The sequence below is a fragment of the Nilaparvata lugens genome, chromosome 6 (genome assembly GCF_014356525.2).
Source record: "Nilaparvata lugens isolate BPH chromosome 6, ASM1435652v1, whole genome shotgun sequence".
Classification (NCBI taxonomy): Eukaryota; Metazoa; Arthropoda; class Insecta; order Hemiptera; family Delphacidae; genus Nilaparvata; species Nilaparvata lugens.
The window spans coordinates 51735560-51757842 of record NC_052509.1 but is presented as its reverse complement, the minus strand read 5'-3'; the positions used below and the strand labels follow the sequence as shown (position 1 = coordinate 51757842).

Genomic DNA, 22283 nt, shown 5'->3' with positions numbered 1-22283 from the left:
TCAGTGATTTTCATCTGTATAATCAGTATAATAGTTGAAACTAGTATGATGGATTTTGGATTCCAATATTCTCAACTTGAGCCAATGTTGATTATTGGTGATAGTTGATTATTACTTTCCTTGCCCTATTACCATAGGTAAGGAAAGTATTGCTTTCCAAAAACATTTAAGGTACCCTAATTTCATGTTTTCTATACGTTTCAAGGTCCCCTGAGTCCAAAAACATGATTTTTGGGGGTTGGTCTGTGTGTGTGTGTGTGTGTGTGTGTGTGTGTGTGGTGTGGTGTGTGTGTGTGTGTCTGTGAACACGATAACTCCATTCCTAATTAACCGATTGACTTGAAATTTTAAACTTAAGGTCCTTATACCATGAGGATCCGACAATAAGAAATTCAATAAAATTCAATTCAAAATGGCGGATAATGGCTTAAAAGAAAAAAAAACATGTTTTTCACGGTTTTCTCGAAAACGGCTCTAACGATTTTCTTCAAATTTATACCCTAGATAGCTATTTATAAGCCCTATCAACTGACATGAGTCTCATTTCTGGGAAAATTGCAGGAACTCCATAATATTCCTGAAAAGAATGAATTTTGTTAAATTTCTATCACGATTTTCTCAAAAATGATATGACCGATTTTTTTCAAATTCATACCCTGTATAGTTATTTATCAGCTCTATTAACTGGCATGAGTCTCCTCCCTGGGAAACTAACAGGGGGTCCACCCCATCCCTGAGAAATTTACTTTGTAACCTCCTTCTCGTGCGTGAGGTAGGTAGAGCAGTTTATTCAAAAGAACACATGTCGTTATTTTATTTGTAGAACAGCTGTTTTGACAACTTTTGAAAAAATCCTCAAATTTCATAATTCAGACAAAGGAAAATATACTCTGAAAAAAATAACAATAGTATAATCATAGTTTTAATTATTTAGCCGCCAATCGACATAATGTTATTCCCCTAAATTATCCTCGTTTAAGAATGAGGCTTATAGATCAATGAGCAAGGAAAGTTGTGTGAGTGTACCACACCAGATTTTTTCTTTATTGCTTTCTCATTAACGATACTTTGTGTTCATTTTCTTCATTCACCTTCAAATGTAATCTTTAATATCCAAGCAATTTGCCGTCTGAGGAAAGTATTGCTTTCCAAAAACATTTAAGGTACCCTAATTTCATGTTTTCTATACGTTTCAAGGTCCCCTGAGTCCAAAAACATGATTTTTGGGGGTTGGTCTGTGTGTGTGTGTGTGTGTGTGTGTGGTGTGTGTGTGTGTGTGTGGTGTGTGTGTGTGTGTGTGTGTGTGTGTGTGGTGTGTGTGTGTGTGTTGTGTGTGTGTGTGTGTGTGTGTGTGTGTGTGTGTGTTGTGTGTGGTGTGTGTGTGTGGTGTGTGTGTGTGTGTGTGTGGTGTGTGTGTGTGTGTGTGTGTGTGTGTGTGTGGTGTGTGGTGTGTGTGTGTGTGTGTGTGTGGTGTGGTGTGTGTGTGTGTGTGTGTGTGTGTGTGTGTGTGTGGTGTGGTGTGTGTGTGTGTGTGTGTGTGTGTGTGTGTGTGTGTGTGTGTTGTGTGTGTGTGTGTGTGTGTGTTGTGTGTGTGTGTGGTGTGTGGTGTGTGTGTGTGGTGTGTGTGTGTGTGTGTGTGTGTGTGTGTGTGTGTGTGTGTGTGTGTGTGTGTGTGTGTGTGTGTGTGTGGTGTGTGTGTGTGTGTGTGTGTGTGTGTGTGTGTGTGTGGTGTGTGTGTGTGTGTGTGTGTGTGTGTGTGTGTGTGTCTGTGTGTGTGTGTGTCTGTGAACACGATAACTCCATTCCTAATTAACCGATTGACTTGAAATTTTAAACTTAAGGTCCTTATACCATGAGGATCCGACAATAAGAAATTCAATAAAATTCAATTCAAAATGGCGGATAATGGCTTAAAAGAAAAAAAAACATGTTTTTCACGGTTTTCTCGAAAACGGCTCTAACGATTTTCTTCAAATTTATACCCTAGATAGCTATTTATAAGCCCTATCAACTGACATGAGTCTCATTTCTGGGAAAATTGCAGGAACTCCATAATATTCCTGAAAAGAATGAATTTTGTTAAATTTCTATCACGATTTTCTATCCGCCAATAGACATAATGTTATTCCCCTAAATTATCCTCGTTTAAGAATGAGGCTTATAGATCAATGAGCAAGGAAAGTTGTGTGAGTGTACCACACCAGATTTTTTCTTTATTGCTTTCTCATTAACGATACTTTGTGTTCATTTTCTTCATTCACCTTCAAATGTAATCTTTAATATCCAAGCAATTTGCCGTCTGAGGAAATCTCAGTCAATCTTCGTTACATCAAAGTTACAAGTTATTTCTCTAGAATCTTCTCTGATGTTCCATCCTACGTTCTTATCAACACCGAATCCCTCCCTCTACTTATAGTCTCCATATAAATTTAAAAAATTCTATCCCATATTCCACTATATTATAGATTTATTCTTTATTCTACCTTCCTACCTTATCCCTTATTCTAACTTCCTACCTATTCCAATATTCCTGCCTTACTCCCCAACTTGTAGATTTCATAATAAATTTTATTTTCTACCTTATTCTTCTATACTAGTGGACTTCATACTATAGATTCTACGATATTCAACCTTGAAAATTAATTATTCTTTATTTAAATTATTCAACTTACCCGTTCTTGCATCCAGATTAAAAACTCCTAGATCCCGAGATGATCACACACAGAGTTTAGCCTCAATTTGCATGCGAATCCGCGCGTTCGATCCTATTATCATCAGTAACTACCACTGTTTTCAGATGAACACTGTTTGACATGGAAGCGTGACTACTGACTAAACGCAACTACAGTATAATATTATTGCAGTACAGAGCACAGCCCAATTGTTCACTTGAGAGAGACTCCAGGCGCGACAACTGCTGTCGATTGAATGATGGCACACATCACTGACTTCACCCGGAAACTGAAACAAGGGGGGAGATAACTGTAGACTGTAGTTCACTACTCCCCCTCCCTACCCCCAACCACCACAACTAATTTACCTGCTTTACCAAAAAAGTGCTACATATCTGATTAAGCTCCCACTCACCTTCTTATCGAACATAATCAAATTACCTGCTTTACCAAAAAAGTACTACATATCTGATTAATTTTCAGATAACTAGATTGTATTGGAAGAGGAATTTATAAGAACCTACCCTTTAGGATAATATTGTATTGTTGAAAAGTGAGAATGGTATAAAGATTTAAAAACATAGTTGGATGGTGAAGTTTTTCATAGTGAACTGAACAGCTGAGCTCATTTGTATGTTCCTCTCGGACATAAATTATGGTTGAACCATGGTATATGGAAGACGGTAGGTCTCACGCGCATGTTTGTGCTAAATTTTCGGTGCAGCTGACGTCATTTTATATCCAATCATCTGTTTTTAACAAATAAGTTTCATAAATTGCCAATGGGTGTTAAAAACTTCGGTTGGTGGCGATGACGCAATCTAGCTGGCTGGCCACTGCACACAACTTCTTGACCCCTACCGTTTTCAGTTAAATACCGTGCGTTGAACTACTAGTGTGAAAATTGTGTAAATAAATAAGGGTTGAACTACTAGATGTAATAATTATTGTGTGAATGAAAAGGGTTTAATATGAGTGAATAAATAAGGATTCTACTACTGCATATGATAATTGTATAAAATTGACTTTCTTTCGATGACTTAACTTGTCTTGGACTCCAGGATTGGAGTCTTCAAGTCGTGATAATGTCCAAGAATATTTTTTGGAAGGCTTCACGGCTAGACCAACACGACTAGAACTTCTCCATTTTAAGATAATGGAATTTGAAATTTGAATGTTATTTTATTATTGATGCAGTGCAAAAAAATATATTACTAGGCTAATTAGTTTTAAAATTGAGTTGAAATTAACAATGATAATTGATATTTTATGGAGCAAATTGGCAACCCTATCAGGAATCAACTTTTATGAATGATTACATAAGTTTTGAATCGAGTAGATTTTATACAGACAAATTTGAAAATGTGTGATAGAGGAAAATTCGAATCTATATCAAAAATTTCTATTGGATACTACTCAGCACCACTCAAACATGTAGCATACTATAAATCAAACGATTTTTTCTATTAATTATCAATAAAATAACATTCGGTGAGAGGCATAGGAAACTTAAACAAAATTTATTGTGATGATTTTATGTAAAAGAATAAATATCATGTAAGGTATCAGCAAAACATTTTTTTTAATTCTTTATAATATTTTTCATGGATAAAAATGATATGCTACCCGGTGTAGCCGATTGGGTGCAGCCAATTGAAGACTTTGGTCTGCTGGGTTCGAATCCCTCCAACGGTTCTAAGATCATTTTATCTAATTAATCACACACAAGCCACAAGTGGAGGCTTATATGGGGATTATCTAGCAAAGAAAATTCAATTGACAAGAAATTAACTAGAGAGTAAGATTACTTAAGAAAGTAAGCATACTGCCTTATTTTATTTTTTTTATATTCCATTTACATCATATAATTTCCATGAAAATATTTTATGAATATTGTTCAATATTCTGGATGTCTGTGATATTTTGTGTGATGTCTTACAGCTTACAGTGGATGTGCTGAGAGCTGATGTAATAATATCGGGACACCGAGCTTCGCTCGTTATTTTTATTTATTTATAAACAGAACACAATTCTCTAAAATGATCGTGTTTATATTTTACAGCTGGCTATACGTCAGCTTATGAATTTCGGGGATGCGATATTTTGATGTTCCACAGAATCACTCGCTCACTTTTTAAACTATCCATAGACGACGAAAGTCTCAGCTGTTTCAGCCAAGGTGAATATTATACTTTTAATGTCGTTCAGCGAGTTTTCCCAAGGATGAAACCTAGTGCAATCGAATTTTTATATCATAAACCTTCTATGTTCCAAATTTCGTGAAAATCGTTAGAGCCGGTTTCGAGATCCGTTGAACATAAAACAATAACCAGATATAAAAATATAAACAGATATACAGAAATTGCTCGCTTGATATAATAGGATTCATGTCGACAGCTGATGGTAGTAGCATTCATTGGATTTCCATAGCTTGTTGGATTTATTTTCAATGTTAGTTATCATCACCGTACCGTACTCAAGTTTCTAGATCAATGAACGAAAGCGTTTAGATGATTCTATAAATTATATCCACTCTGTTACACTGGTTATTCCAATTTTTTGTCATACTTTATCGTTTTTACTTTCCTTGCCCTATTACCATAGGTAAGGAAAGTATTGCTTTCCGAAAAAAATTAAGGTACCCCAATTTCTAAATTTCTATACGTTTCAAGATCCCCTGAGTCCAAAAAAGTGGTTTTTGGGTATTGGTCTGTATGTGTGTGTGTGTGTGTGTGTGTGTGTGTGTGGTGTGTGTGTGTGTGGTGTGTGTGTGTGTGTGTGTGTGTGTGTGTGTGTGTGTGTGTGTGTGTGTATGAGTGTATGTGCGTCTGTGTACACGATATCTCATCTCCCAATTAACGGAATGACTTGAAATTTGGAACTTAAGGTCCTATCACTATAAGGATCCGACACGAACAATTTCGATCAAATGCAATTCAAGATGGTGGCTAAAATGGCGAAAATGTTGTCAAAAACAGGGTTTTTGGTGATTTTCTCGGAAACGGCTCCAACGATTTTGATCAAATTCATACCCAAAATAGTCATCGATAAGCTCTATCAACTGCCACAAGTCCCATATCTTTAAAAATTTCAGGAGCTCCGCCCCATCATTGCAGATAGATTCCCAATTATCAGGATTCAGATACAATTGAAACAAAAAAAATCAAGTGGAGTAGATTGAGCATGAAAATCTCTACAATCAATTTTCTCAGTAACATTTTCACCTAAAATTTAAAATAAGCTTTAAATTTGAGAAAATGTGATTATTCAATTGCAAATTATTGTTGATTCTATTAAATCATTCACTATGAAGAGATAGCAGTCCTCATGTGTGTCTCCAGCGTTATTGCCCTGTCACCAGCTGGCTCAAATCTTTGAATAGTAGACTTGAGATGCGCGGGAACACTAGCGTCAGGTGATCAATTTTCATAAAGGCAAGGAAAGTTGTGTGAGTGCGCCACACCAGATTTTTTAATAAAATTTTCAATTATGATTCAGTGTTATTTGCGTCCTTGCGATGAATTTGTTCCCAGAGGTGGCGGCAGAATTTCTGTTGAAAACGGATGTGCATCCTGTTGAAGCGTGTATATTGTATACTGCCATTATAAAACCAGACAGGCTTCTGCATTATCATTGATTGTGTAGTTACATCGAAAATGTTGTATCACCAAAGCATTAAATCGGTTATTGACGCATCCATACTTTTTTGTTCGCCTGTCATTGATCCGTTACAATTTTATTAAAGTTCAAGTCGTTAGTTGCTGTAGGCTCAAACTTGGATTAGCTTACATTTTCTTGAAATACCTTTACTCCTGAGTCTCAATTAGGTTTATTGATTATCTATAATAATCTCTGAACTAATATTTCATTCTTTGTATTTAATGAGCCTAAACAAAATATAATAATAAAAAGAAAACAAAATTAAAATGAAACACTCTTATTTTATAAAAATGATTGAAAATGTAGTTCTATAAATTTCATTCAATGAGAGGATATTTGTTATTGAAGACATAGAGAAGCTATAATAATTTAGAATAGTTTTATTATTGATTTTTTTTTTTGATAAGGCAGCACAGTCAACATAGGTCGACGAAATTAGCAATACTAGTGCTTGCGAGACACAGTTTGATAATCCATGAGGAAGGATAATAATCAATTCATCAAAAACATCAACTATTCAATTAAGACTGAGAATAAGGTGGAGAAGATCTCCAAGAAATGATATGTAGAGGATGGAGACAATAAGTAGACGACCGAGAAGCGTGGAGAGCTATAGTGGTGGCGGACAAAGCTCATATTGTGCAGTGCTAAAAAACCTATAAAATTGAGTTTTGTATAGCTCATAATGTTGTTTAGGATTTTTTATTATTATTAGTAAAAAATATAAAATCTAGGAAACATTAATCGGCATTAATATGTGAGGGGATAATCATTTGAATGAATAATAATCAATACATAGCGAGAATAGTTTATATTTTAATATAATAATTAAGCAGTAGGCCTACCGTATAATTATTAAATAACACCTCATTTTGTGAATCGTGAAAACATAATTCACAAGTCCTACAACAATATAATGAAACTGATTTGTTGTTCGAGGAATAATGAGTAAAATTAAAATCAGTGAAGAAAATTACTGGTACCTATTGTAGTACTCGGTCCTCGCCATGAGCACGAAATCCTCGATCTTTTGAATTTGGCGCTTTTACGAGTCTACCAACAAATAAGTGCTAAGAAAAAAAATTATTCCAGCCAAATTTGATAGAATGGAATACACATTTTATGGAGAACGCTGTATTTACTTTCGATCATTTTTTATCAGTTTGCAATTTTCATTCTAATATACTGGGTTTTTGGTAGAATAATGATTTTTTTGTTTATGGATTATCTGACAGCTGATGCAAAATTTACAAACATCTGATGCTGACAGCCGCTGACGACGACGATCGACGAGCCGATTTTTGTTTTGTTTGTAGTGATTTGTGTTGTTAATTGAGTTTTTATAATATACTGTTTGTGAAATAGTGAATTATTTTTATTTATTCCCCAGTTTAGAAACTTTTCATGTATTCCATCATACTAATATGTGTTGAATTTGTTGTGTGATCTGAATAAATTGTATTTACATCATGATAACCTCAAACTTGTTCGAAATAGACCCGGATAAACTATTTGAAACATCTAGTATTGAGGAGATTCAAAAAGTTCAGATTTCAATTCAACATGAAATTGAAAGAAAAAGGGAAGAGCTTCGTACTATGGTTGGGGAACGATACAGAGACTTGATCGAGGCAGCCGATACAATAGCAGAAATGAAAGACATTTCTCTAAACGTTATCGAAGATATCAATAAAGTCAGTGCTTCCACCGAAGAAATGCATCAGAAATTTATTCTTAGACAAGATGTAAGAAGATTCAAAAAGTTATCTTTTGAAGGTATTAATACTAGTAAGTTAGATCAGACAGCTGTACAAATGAAAGTTCTTATAAGTTTACCAGAACAGATATGGACGTTTATTGATACTGAAGATTATGCTAAAGCTTCACAGCTTTACCTTTTGGCTAGGCATTTCAAAACTGGGTTAGAAGTGCAAAAGTTTCAGTGTCTACTGCTAGATCATCAATGGGAAATTATTGCTCAGTTTAAGGAAAATATATTGAGTGCAACCAAAGATATGTTGAAGCAACAGACACTTTCCTCAGAATCAGCGTGTAACTGCTTTCTTGCTATTATGATGCTTGAAAATCTTGATTCTAAAGGATTAGTTGCTAAATTTCTTGAGTTGAGATCGGCAGCATTACACGAGCTTCTAAGTGTAGGAGATTCATTTGAAGATGCTGCTGCAATAAAAAAGAGATTTGTGGCTAGCCATTCGCTCATCATATCTACCGCTCTTGTCCTGTGTTCGTGTTTTATTGAAAGTGACATCAACAACCATGATGGTTTGTTGTATCAAAACGCAAGGGAAATAACAGGCAGAGATGCAAAGCCAATAATTTCACTCCTCCCAGAAATCCAATCGGACTTCCTATCAGCAGTAACAGTCCATAGGTAAGACTTCTTTGTTCAATTTCTTTATCAAGTAGGCCTACCGTATAATTATTAAATAACATCTCATTTTGTTAATCGTGAAGAGATACAAAAACATAACTCACAAGTCCTACAACAGTATAATATAAATGATTTGTTGTTCGAGGAATAATGAGTAAAATTAAAATCAGTGAAGAAAATTACTGGTACCGTAGTCCTCGGTCCTCGCCATGAGCACGAAATCCTCGATCTTTTGAATTTGGCGCTTTTACGAGTCTACCAACAAATAAGTGCAAAGAAAAATGATTCCAGCCAAATTTGATAGAATAGAATACACATTCTATGGAGAACGCTGTATTTACTTTCAATTATTTTTTATCAGTTTGCAATTTTCATTCTAATATACTGGGTTTTTAGTAGAATAATGATTTTTTTGTTTATGGATTATCTGACAGCTGATGCAAAATTTACAAACATCTGATGCTGACAGCCGCTGACGACGACGATCGACGAGCCGATTTTTGTTTTGTTTGTAGTGATTTGTGTTAATTGAGTTTTTATAATATACTGTTTGTGAAATAGTAAATCTTTTTTATTTATTCTCCAGTTTAGAAACTTTTCATGCATACCATCATACTAATATGTGTTGAATTTGTTGTGTGATCTGAATAAATTGTATTTACATCATGATAACCTCAAACTTGTTCGAAATAGACCCGGATAAACTATTTGAAACATCTAGTATTGAGGAGATTCAAAAAGTTCAGATTTCAATTCAACATGAAATTGAAAGAAAAAGGGAAGAGCTTCGTACTATGGTTGGGGAACGATACAGAGACTTGATCGAGGCAGCCGATACAATAGCAGAAATGAAAGACATTTCTCTAAACGTTATCGAAGATATCAATAAAGTCAGTGCTTCCACCGAAGAAATGCATCAGAAATTTATTCTTAGACAAGATGTAAGAAGATTCAAAAAGTTATCTTTTGAAGGTATTAATACTAGTAAGTTAGATCAGACAGCTGTACAAATGAAAGTTCTTATAAGTTTACCAGAACAGATATGGACGTTTATTGATACTGAAGATTATGCTAAAGCTTCACAGCTTTACCTTTTGGCTAGGCATTTCAAAACTGGGTTAGAAGTGCAAAAGTTTCAGTGTCTACTGCTAGATCATCAATGGGAAATTATTGCTCAGTTTAAGGAAAATATATTGAGTGCAACCAAAGATATGTTGAAGCAACAGACACTTTCCTCAGAATCAGCGTGTAACTGCTTTCTTGCTATTATGATGCTTGAAAATCTTGATTCTAAAGGATTAGTTGCTAAATTTCTTGAGTTGAGATCGGCAGCATTACACGAGCTTCTAAGTGTAGGAGATTCATTTGAAGATGCTGCTGCAATAAAAAAGAGATTTGTGGCTAGCCATTCGCTCATCATATCTACCGCTCTTGTCCTGTGTTCGTGTTTTATTGAAAGTGACATCAACAACCATGATGGTTTGTTGTATCAAAACGCAAGGGAAATAACAGGCAGAGATGCAAAGCCAATAATTTCACTCCTCCCAGAAATCCAATCGGACTTCCTATCAGCAGTAACAGTCCATAGGTAAGACTTCTTTGTTCAATTTCTTTATCAAGTAGGCCTAGGCCTACCGTACCCGGCTGTTTCTGGGTAGATTGCCTCATTCAAAATAAGACATTTAACTTAACACGATGCTTCACAGCATTTCTGTTACATACATCTGTAACATAACAGAAATGCTTTATGCATCCTGTTCAAAATTGGCACTCACCAATTAAAGTGATCAAATCTATAACTTAATTCCAGCCATCAAGATGGTGTCGAATTTTGAAACCTTAAACTAACTCAATTTTTAATGAGTTAGCATAGAAAAAATCTAGCATAAAAATATTTTACTTTCCAAATTTCTTGCCGATTTTTTGTTAACTCAAGCCGATTACTGTCGACTACTGTCAATTATTACTGTTTTGGCTGGGTGAGAGTGTAAGAACGGCACAGTATGAGAGACTATCAGCGTCACATAGCTTCACGAAAAACTACTAGGACTATCGGCTTGAGTTAGCAGTGAAATTTGCAACATAAACACCCTATACCATGGGATATCTTCTTATGCTAAATTTTCTCTTTGGTAGTACTATATGGGATATCTTATATCATGGGAAATCTTCTTATGCTCAATTTTCACATATCTTCACGAAAAAGGACTACTAGGACTATCAGCTTGCGTTAACAGTGAAATTTGGAATATAAACGCCCTTTAAGCCTGATGTTAAATGTTTTATTGTCACCATGGAATATCTTTTTAAGCTTTCGTTTCTCTATGGTAATAGCGTGCTCATTATTTTGGTCATTTTTCTTCTACATAGTTAATTTTTTAGGATTTTACCAGACCTGGCGTTGGATCCTGTTCCACCGGGAGAAATGGCAGCTGCTTTTGAAGGATGGTTGTCTCAAGTGCGTGTGTTTGTGCAACAGTCTGGTCATGATCTACTCGAAAAGCTGAACACTTTGAGATCGCTGCAGGGATTAAGGAAAGCATACCAGGTATACATTCTCAACAAAGTAAATTCCATTAAAAAGACAACATTGCTGTATGACTGTAGATTTAGAGATACAACAAGGCACAGGAGAACAGGAAATTTATGAATAATGTCACTTTAAACCAATAAATGTATAAAACTAGTACCGTAATTATTGATAGGGTAGGATGTATTCAGGTCACCATTTTTGTTCGTACAATCAAAATAAAAAACAATTTCTCCAAGATGACATCGGAAAAATGTGCTCTCATTTAGCGTTCACAGCATTTTATGAATTTTTATGGAAACTGGAATGGCAGTGTAGTAAATCTTTGAGAATGGGAGTACTTTCGTTTTAAATGTTTTCCTTCAGTTCATGGATTGTTGTAAAACTTATATAGTGCGAATTGCCTTCAAGATATCCTACAGGAACCACTTTCATGACGTCAAACATTTGGTAATGCTGTCAACATCTGTGCGGCAATTATGTCATATAGAATTCTCTTGCCGAAATTGCACGTTCCTCAACACTTCAATTGATTACTATAGATATCAATGCGTACACATCAATTGTGTAAAATTTCTAACAACTGACAGCTCTGCAAACTGGAGTATTCAAAATTCACTGTTTCACTGCGCCTCTGTATAAAAAAAAACAGAATTTCAAAAATTTATGGGAAAGCTCCAATATACCAATAATGATTGTATGTTTTTCTACTTCAGAAAATCTTATACGGCAGATACAATACTAAAAACAATCGAATTCGGTCATTATAAATCATGTCTCCCTATCAAATCTTTAAATTGCGAATTGTTATACTGTACTTCATAATTATTCTATATTCTTACAATTAGTTCATCACTAAAATGCTAGGGAGGGAAAAATAAGGTAACTTTATGCTATCCCTCTCCCGAATTTAGATATGGTTACACATGGTCCAAAATGAGTCAAGTCTTGTAGTTTTTTCTTCACTTTCAATCATTAAACCCAATTTGTAGAAATGTTGATTATAAATTTATTGCTGTTGTTACAGGGGCCTTCAGTTGAATGGAACCTAGCTCTGCAGAGACTGATGCAACCACCCAATGTGGATCTGTGGACGACCGTCTACTGTCCGCTGATAGTGGAACGAGCCAGGGCTCTGATATCGCTGCACTGGAGCATGGGCCTCCAACACATCACCACCGAAACCATCCAGTTGGTCAATTCTGCTGACGATAGCAAATGTCCTGAGACAGACCTTCGCTGGCATGTCTGGAAGGAGGAGCCTCAACTCGATCTGACGTCCGATGAAAACGACAAGAATAACGGTATGGCGTATGGTGCTGCAACTTTTGTGGAGATCCATCAAATGTATGACATTTTGAATTACAAACTCAAATTCAGAACACTAGGCCCTCTTATGTTTTATAAAAGTCAGACACGTTTCAGGGCATTCGCCTCATATTCAGGGAACTAAATTCGAATAACCAAATACATCATTAATATTGTTCATATACAATATAATATTAATATATTGTAATATATATACATATTAATATTGTTCATTGTTAATATTGTTCGTATATTAATATTGATATTATTATTGATCATATAGAATCACTAGTACTCCTTTTATTCTTCCATTACTAGCCCTGAAAAACAAGACATTTTTATCATAACTTAGCATTGTGTAACTCAACATAATATATATATATATATTTATCTATTCATATACAAATACAATTTAGGTAAAAACAACTGGCATTCGCCCAAAACTGTGTTAAATCTAAATATACAGTCTAGGAGTTATGCAGAGATTATTACTCACACGCAATTTTGAGTCTAGAAGAAAGTGTATCTATTTTAAAGTACAAACTAAAATTCACTACAAAGTATATGTTCTTTAAAAGTCAGACGCGGTTTAGAGCATTCCGCCTCATATTTAGGGAACTACATTCGAATAACTAAATAAATTATTTGCTTTTTTTTCAACTTTTATTTTATAGAATCACTAGTACCCTTTTTATTCATTCACTAGTAGCTCTATAGAATTGAATAACAAATAATATTGATTTTATAATTGACCAACAGTATAAGTTAGTAACTTAGTTCATCTTGGAAAGAAACAGATTTTTTCTTAAATTGAAGGCACGGAAAAAATATTGAAAATAAGGAAGGACGGAAATTATTAGCCCCACTGCATTTAGTGCCTGTATTGAAATACATGTCATTCCACTCGATTTTATGATGAATCATTAAAATTTACGACGTAAATTCATAGGTAAACCTCATAACTTGTAAGTGGCCAACTCTGAAATGAAGAAGACTACCTACGTTTTGTTTTTGTGTTCAATTGTTTTCCAATAATATTTATATTGAAGACTGGGTATTGTTTTCGTGTGTATTATAGGCTACTGTAATATCTTTGTACACTTGAGACTATGTTGAAGTTCCAAACAAGTCTGATGAAGTATTTCCCAAATATCCTCATTATTATCAAAAAGATAGTTTTCCAACTAAAACCTTAACTTTTGAGAAATGAATGCTGAATAGTTGTATACATTTTTTAGAAATGTTCTTATAAAATGAACGTTAACCTCATTTCTCTTTATGTATTCGATTTAAAAACAACTTATCGATTCGTATTACTTTTGAAGGTTGATTTGTAGCATTGTTTCAATGTTCTTATTAAAAATTGTTCCAGCAATCAGTTTTTACTTAAATATGTGTAACGCTAGTTCGCCTCCATGGTGCACATTGGGTAACGCTAAATGGACTAGCAAATAATGGCGGTCAGACAAACTTATGTTCTCCTGACCGAAAACTACACAACATCTTGAAGAAATTGAAAAAATATAGTGTATATGTAGACATTTGAGACTCATGAGCTTTATATGTGTTGTGTATCTGCCATACGCTAAATAAATAATGTTCTTATGTTGGCTTGAAGCTTCAATAAAACTGCTCTTTTAAAACACGTTATTTCCTTTTATGATACGACACTATTCGATAATCTTATTCGATGTCTCTTTTCTGTAAAGGGCTACTTGTAATATAAATAGCCATTTTCCAAAATGGCATGAATGTTGTGATAAAATAATTAAAAAAAAGGGTACTCAGATTTTTATTCTTATTCGATGATATGATATTTTTGAAACTATTCGCTTCTATTCTACCTAACTATCTGCACGGTTTTGCATGATTGCAGTTTGGTGGCTGAAGTCGCAAGGCGTTTCGCCGCGTGTGGCCGACATGTGTCGCGTGCTAGAGGACAGACTGCAACTGCTAACGGGTGACCTGGCCGCCCTCTGCCCCGGGGAGACAGAGGAGGTTGATGCCACCGTACTCAGTGACCACAGTGCGTTGCGCGCCCATCAGCAGCAAGTCTGTCTTGACTTTGTCTCCAAGTGAGTAACTGCCAGAAAACTACACTTTCCAACTAGTCATTATTTATCATTCATAATATCATTATTAATGAGTGTTATCATCATTAATTAATATACAGGGTGTTTCAGAAGTAGTGTCGAACATTCTAGGGTTTTGCTCCTGGATGATAGGAGACAACAAATGTCGTATTTGAAGTGTCCAAAACTTAGCGGTTATCCTTATAGCTGCCATTTTGTTTTTTTCACTTAGGAATTTTTATTTAAAGAACAAAATGTTGTATTGATCTGAAATTCGGCATTAATATTTATGCCATAAAGACTCAACTTTAAAGAATAAAATTAAAAAGCTTCGATGTAAATTTTCAAAATGGCGGCCATTTTAAATTTTTTATTGCAAATTTATCTAAAACCGTTCACTTCACAAAAACTTTACAAGAGACAAAAAAGTTAGAAAATTTTATCAAGATTTCGAGGATATTGAATGGAAAAGCCATTTTCCATTCAATATGAATAATTACCACAATATCAACTTCTCAACTACACAAAAAGAAAAAAAATTTCGAGGATACCTTATTTATTAGGATTTGTCAAAGAATAACAGAGAAGTTAATTTTTTTCGTACTAAATGCATGACCATGAACAAAAAAAACATTGTAAACATGAATCTGAAAAACATTGTAAAATCAGCTGGATGGCCATATGGAGCCATACCGAGTTTCAAAGCTTCATCTCAATAATATAATTGGAATTGGAAATTTAATATTGATGTTTAAATGGTTAAAAGTGGTCATGCATGCAGTACGAAAAGAATTAATTTCTTTGTTATTCTTCGACCAGTCTTAATAAAACAAAATGGCAGCTATAAGGATAACCGCTGAGTTTTGGACACTTCAAATTATTATGACATTTGTAGTCTCCTATCATCCAGGAATACCCTAAAATGTTCGACACTACTTCTGAAACACTCTGTAGATATATGACCGTGTCGCAGTGGTTTGAACGACAGTGCTGTTGCAAGGGTACAATCAAACTACTTCTCCAGCAAATCAAATAATTTCAATCAACCATCATACAAAGCTGACTTGGTCACTAGTAAATTATACCTTTTCCCCAAACTCAAGACATGACTTTGAGGGTAGACCTTCCAAACTAACGAGGAGTTCCAAAACATCGTCTTAGCCCACATGAACTCATTTGAAGGTAGCATTTTATGAAGAGGGTTTTGGAAGGCTGGTTCTTTGGTATGACAAATGCCTCAACCTTCACAGCTATTATGTTGAAGAATACTCATGAGTGTAAGTAACTTTTGGCGAAAGAATTATTCTTTCACATACATTCGTCTCTCATTCATGGCCAATCGGAGATTGAAAGAAAAATGACCCTCGTATTTAACTTGCACAGTAATAAATAGTAATATCGAGTGACCTGGCTGGCTCAGGTCTGGTATCAGAGTTTTCAGGTCGCAACTGATCAATTTCAGGGTCTCTTTCATAACCTAACGACTGCTTTATAGGCAGCCGGGACCGACGACTTAACGTGTCAATCCGAAACATGGGAGTGGCGCGAGAAAAAAATCTCGTCTGGGCTGGGATTCGAACCCGGGCCTCTGGATTATAAAGCTGGCATCTAATCCACTCGATTACAGCCACTCCAACTTGTACAATGAACGTCTTTTAACTTCAATTGAAACATTTTTGAAATTCTTCTATAAATGTCCCTATCTGATTCCAGGTTGACAGAGTTTGTACGTGATGAGATAAACAAGAGTGAGAAGGAAGCAATACCTTCTCTATACGCTCGTTATCTGCAAATAATTTCCAAACTCTGCCCATCGTTACAGAAATGTTTGACTGGCTTGGATTTCAAGGTAGGAAACATTTTTTTGTCCTGAAAAATAATATTTCATCATATTAAACCTCCTCAATGCAAGCATGAAATATGATAGGATTAGGCACACCGCAAAGTAGACCCACGCTAATCCACGAAAAGCAACCCACGCCGTGGGATGTTTTGTAAACCATTGCTATAGAATTAATCATAATCAATCAGCTGACAAGTGAATTATTTGTTGCATGTATTATTATCATTACACAGATGTCTGGAGAAGCCTAGCAATGGTTTACAAAACATCCCACGGCGTGGGTTGTTTTTCATGGATTAGCGTGGGTCTACTTTGCGGCGGGCCTTACAGAACTCGTTCGGATGCAACAAGTTGCTTTTGAGAAGATACAACTGAACATCAGTTGCTTATGGAAAGATACATTTTCAAGAAGGTTCGATGTTTTTGAACGGGTAGTATAATAGTCTAGTGACCCTCCGCCGACAGCCAAAGCTACAGGACCCGGAATGTACTTCATCTGAATTTATGGCTTGAATAGGTTAATTTTCCATCTCATGGCTTTTATCTCACATGAAGATCTCATATTCAATTCTATTTTATCAACCTCTACAATGAAGGTATTTATCATCACTGATAGTATTTATTTTTTAGAGTTCAATCTTACTCAATACTATATTTACTACTAGGTTGGAACTGCTCTGATTTCAATATCGAATTCCCACTTTATTAAGTAAAATAATGTTAATTTTCATGGTGGTTGAAAAAATATTTGCAGTTTTGTGTTTTGATTTTTCAGACTAACTCATGGCAACATGTGTGCTCCATGCTGAATGAGAACACAGAATTCGCGTGGACAATCTGGCAACAGCGAGTTATAACGAAATTGAAACCTGTCATCCAAACAGCTCTTGTGCCTCCAACACAACTCAGCGATCTTCTCCACATGATACCTGTAAGTCTGCTATCCATAATAATCTACTATTAATAGTCCAGTCAATATAGACATAAAAAAGGGGGTGTGCTTGCAATATATATTGTAGTTCTGATTTTTTAATATATTATTTGTATACACGAGAGAAGTCCAGAACCAATTTTTTCATGCAAAATTTCCTTTTGCTAGATACAGAGTGGCCCAAAAACCTCGTATTTTCGGCCCATTTTCCAGTTTTCAGCTATTTCCGCCAAATCCAGTAATCTGACAGAAAAATTTGACTCGCCTTTGAGATCATTCGGAACTGTCCATCTCCAATGAGTTATGATTTTTCAAAAATGAGTAAAATTTTAAGAAAAAATCAACTTTGATGAATTTTATTTTTTGATCAACAACATCTTCCAAATGTTACCATTTAGATGTATAATTCAAAATCCCTCTGGGCGTAATTTTTTGAAAAATGGAAAATTTATTGTTGGGTGTACTTAAGCCCATATTCCCATACACAAAAAATTGCCAATTTCTATATTTATAGCTGCATATATTGTGAACTACTTCAGATAAAATTCCCAAATCTAGTGAGGATGTGAAAGTGTACTCCCTTCCCCCACTCCAATTAATACTTTCGATTCCAATACTATTCGAACGTTACAGAAGATTTTATAAATGGCGATTTCAGTTTTTTCATTTTTTTCGCGATTCTACTGTTCCCCATATAATCCACATGACACCTGTATGTCTGCTATCCATAATAATCTATCAATTCTACTATACGATAATCCACATCATAAACTGCTACTACAAAAAAGCTATTTCAAACTAACTTATCCTCCATCCAATCGTCATACAGTACCACCTGTATCACCAGATATTCTTCCTTGAAGTTGTCATAGTACTGTAACTGTTGCATTGTAAAATTGTTTTCATTTTTCAGCAATGGAATGTAGTTGAGGTGGAGGAAATAGGAGAAAGCCAGCAAAAGATCAAGTCGCAACTCAATGTACCCTCTTCCGCGTCGCTTCAGTTGCTTCAAGTTCTCGCACAGATCAACACGACCTTGAGTCGAGCATTCATTCCTCTGTAAGTACATATACTCAACACTATTCTAAAAAAATTCTCAAGCCAGTTTCTAGGATACTCATTAAATCTAATGAACATATAGAGTTAATACAGATTTAAAGGTTCATTCAATTTAGTAAGTATCCCACAGATCGGGCATTAGTATAAGTTTAACATTACAGTTGTGTTGTGTGTGATGTGGTACTTTACTTACTTTTCTTCTCTTGTTCGTCACAATTATTAAACTGCATTAAGGGAGCAACGATCCCGCAGTATATGGCACGTCAAAGTTTAATCCAATATCTACGATCCTTCATATTTCAACACAACAGATTTCACATAACACACATACTATACACACATTAAGAATAGAATAGAAATCTTTATTTGTCATAAGGGCCATGCCCTATACAAAGAGTTGCACACGAACATCAATAACAAATACATAAATTACAAAAATATCAAAAACAGAGCACACTAGAAAGAAAAATTGATAATCACAGAAGCACAATTTGTAACATCAACACAATAAAGACTAGGTATAACAAACAGAATAAATGATCTATAGTGTGATCCACGTTATAATGGCAGTGGATAAAGATAGAAGAATAGCGATGCCGATTCTCTGCATCAATTAATTATATTTCTACATTGTCAAAAACATAATTGTCATCGGTGTGGACCTAGAAAAGGATATTACCACCGGCTTTGTCGAATGTTAGACAAGGATAGCAAAACCAAAGTTGATCAAATACTGTCATTATAACGTGGACCTCACTATAGGATCAATCATGATGTAGCACTAGGATCTAGCATCATCAGGTAGCGATGCTACTTGTACACTAAAAAATGGCACATTGCAAATTCATCAATGCACACACATTAAGGTACTTCTCCATAATGAAAAATACAAATTGATAACAAAGGGTGAAAGTGGTTGACAATTTCAATTTGTGTTTTTCAGTATAGTTTTATTTCGATTTTAGATTTTTCATCTTTCAATTGAGCATGCTACTCTCATGAGTCCTGGGCTTGTGCGTTAGTAATGATGGGGATGATAAGAGATGAATGGATCTGTAGTTTTAGATGTGTTCCGAACCACAAGGAAGTGATTTTGAAGCTCATAACTCACTGCTAGTGGAGCTGTCATTGTTCTCTTTTGTTTTTTCAAATAATGAAATGACTCGCTTTCATACCGAGAAATCTCTTCGATAACAATACCTTTGAAATGAATGAAAAATGATATTCTATTCTCTGAATTTTAAAAGATCCATCGTTCATTTGTTGGTGTGGAATAAAACAACCCAAACTTTCCATGTTGTAATAGAAGTAAAAAAATACTTGACATTTTCACAACAATTCATTATCAACATAATATCATCCTTAAAATGATATCCATTTCTTAACAGTTTGTAGTAAACTCTGATACCCGATTTCGCCAAGATCCATCGTTCATTTGTTGGTGTGGAATGAAACAACCAAACTTTCCATATTGTAATAGAGGTATAAGATATAGAAAAAATACTTGACATTTCCACAACAATTCATTTATTAACATATATCATCCTTAAAATTATATTAATTTCTTAACAGTTTGTAGTAAACTCTGATGCCCGATTTCACCAAGCTCGGTCAAGATATTTGAACATGGGGAAATCAGGTACAGTTTACAACGAGTGCTGGAACATACGATTTTTATGTCCATAGTTACTATCAATAATTCCAGTGCACACTTGTAAAGTGTACCAGGTTTGACCATGTTCAAATGTCTTCACCGAGCTTGGTGAAACCGAACATAAAACTATTCCCTCATTATTTCAATACAGAAATGGTTTTGAAAATTATAAGTTATTTGTTAAAATTTGTTTGTTCAGAGTAGTATCATACTTATCGATGATATTAGTATATTCATCAAGCCGCTGAGCTGATGTTGAGAATATAATTATGTGAAACACTTTTGAATAATACAAATGGAAATTGGAAATGAGGTTTAATTTTTATTAGAAGTTTTGACAAAAGTACTTTCTCTGTTCAGGTATGCTACCGAGCTTGTTATAAAGAACGTGGTCCAGGAAATAATTCAGTTGTATGACCAGTGCGAGATACTCTGTCAAGCTCATGCTCTCCAACATCTGTTTGACCTGAAATATATTTCTGCACTAATGGTGTCGCCTGAGTATAAGTCTCTGCAGACAGTCTGCCGAGAATCTATTGAGAAAATAGAGAGATCGATTGATCCATTTGATCTGGACGTGTTTGCTCCTTACATCCAGGACAATGTCAAGAAGTCTCTTAGAGAAACTCAGGTACGCTATTATTTTATCAACATGCTTTTCTCATTGAACAATAGTATATTTAATAGCTTATTGTAAGGTGTTCTGATCTGGAGTTATTATTGTAACTGTAAGTGAGTACTTGATGACTGCGGCCCCTTTTCTTCAAAGTCACACGTTTCATCATTATTATTACTAGTATATTCCAAGTGACTTGTCACTTTTTCTGTTTCTCAAGCAAACATTTAAAGTCACTTGTCTTTTCACATTGTTAATGTCAAAATATCTCACAGTCACCTGTGATTTTATTGTGATTTTATTAAATTCAGGGATAGATCTCAATTCTTCTCGTTGGTTGTCTATATATGAAGTGGGAATCACGCAGTTCGTTGTGGATCAAGAGTCACGATTTAGCGAACTTAACAGTGAGATTCACTTCAAACTGTCAGCATTCGTCGTAAATGACAACAATGCTTCCCTTCCAACCATGGCATGACAGTATCAAGTGAATCTCACGGTTGGATCTACATCTGACATGTAAATTTGGGTGCTACTGCCATATTATATAGTCTTGCTTGTCTCATATTTGTTGCGACATTGCCATTTTTACCTTCATTAACTGGACTATGGCCCGGTTTCTAAGACACTTATTAAATCGAATAAGCCATTCAATCTATATTAGATAAAATATAGGTTTAATGGTGCGCTAAATTTGATAAGTGTCCTAGAAACCGGGTCTATGTATGCTAATTTATCCTAACTCAAAAATGATTTCCTTTCAAGATATAATACAATAGATACAATCAAATTTATTGTTTATTGTAAATACTCTATTGTTTATTCTAACTCGACTGTTTATTCTAAATAAGGGTTTAAACCGTTTTGGACTAATGCCTGTTGTTTCCACCTGATTTATATGTATTGTCTTTGAATAAATAAGATGAGAAATAGGTGTGAAATAACTGTGCTATGTTTGCTATTTCTCAGTTGATGTTCGGTGTGCTTTGTCGACCGCGTATGCAGACGTCAGCAGTGCAGCCAACACAGCAGAGCTCTGCGGCCAATGAGGACCCCAGCATCCTGGCCCTCAGCCAATCAGGGCCCAGCGTCTGGTTCAGACTGTTGCCTGTGACTGCACCAGCCGGCACCAGAGCTATCAACGCACCCAAAAAGGTTAGCGCACTGAATCACTTTTCAAAACTAAAAACACTCCATAACTTTACTGGGTTTTAGTGGATGTGGTATTTTGTAAGATATCTATTAAGAATGAAAACAGGACCTCCTATATTAGGAAATATGTAGCAGATCGGAAGTCCTGATGAAATGTTTTAAATTGTTGCGACAATCACGAGAGCCTTGCTTTCCAATGATTTTCTGCTCTGAACGACTAGAGAAGAATACCATTAGGTTCTTATGGGAGTGTTCACACATTTCCATATTTGAATAAAAATCTCACTCATTTCCATTATCACTCTCTTATCACTCAATATCACATTATTTGAATAAAAATACTTCATACTGTCACCGTCACTCTATCCCTTCTTTGCAATGAATTTCTGCTCTG

General features: G+C 35.1%; 2 protein-coding genes across 5 annotated transcripts in view; one reads left to right on the top strand and one right to left on the bottom strand.

Annotated features, from left to right (window-relative positions):
• The window catches only part of LOC111053452, a 55118-nt gene extending 52175 nt beyond the window's left edge, over window positions 1-2943 (bottom strand). Inside the window, exon 1 of one of the 2 annotated variants that reach the window (XM_022340350.2) lies at window positions 2673-2943. The gene's annotated coding sequence lies outside the window, so the exon portion shown is untranslated. The remainder of the gene's footprint in view (window positions 1-2672) is intronic. The other variant, XM_039431197.1, reaches the window with a different exon arrangement.
• Window positions 2944-7585: 4642 nt separating this feature from the next.
• LOC111061938 (conserved oligomeric Golgi complex subunit 1) overlaps window positions 7586-22283 on the top strand; it is a 19330-nt gene continuing 4632 nt past the window's right edge. For 2 of the 3 annotated variants that reach the window (XR_005571674.1, XM_039431182.1), the window contains exons 1-9: window positions 9186-10312; window positions 11107-11272; window positions 12282-12558; window positions 14439-14637; window positions 16348-16483; window positions 17253-17408; window positions 18322-18467; window positions 20482-20752; window positions 21707-21892. Coding sequence is in view for 2 of the 3 variants with exons in the window: in XM_039431182.1 (XP_039287116.1) it covers window positions 9390-10312; window positions 11107-11272; window positions 12282-12558; window positions 14439-14637; window positions 16348-16483; window positions 17253-17408; window positions 18322-18467; window positions 20482-20752; window positions 21707-21892 (2460 nt within the window). In the remaining variant the exon portion in view is untranslated. Of the gene's footprint in view, window positions 8725-9185; window positions 10313-11106; window positions 11273-12281; window positions 12559-14438; window positions 14638-16347; window positions 16484-17252; window positions 17409-18321; window positions 18468-20481; window positions 20753-21706; window positions 21893-22283 lie in introns of those variants that run through there. The other variant, XM_039431183.1, reaches the window with a different exon arrangement.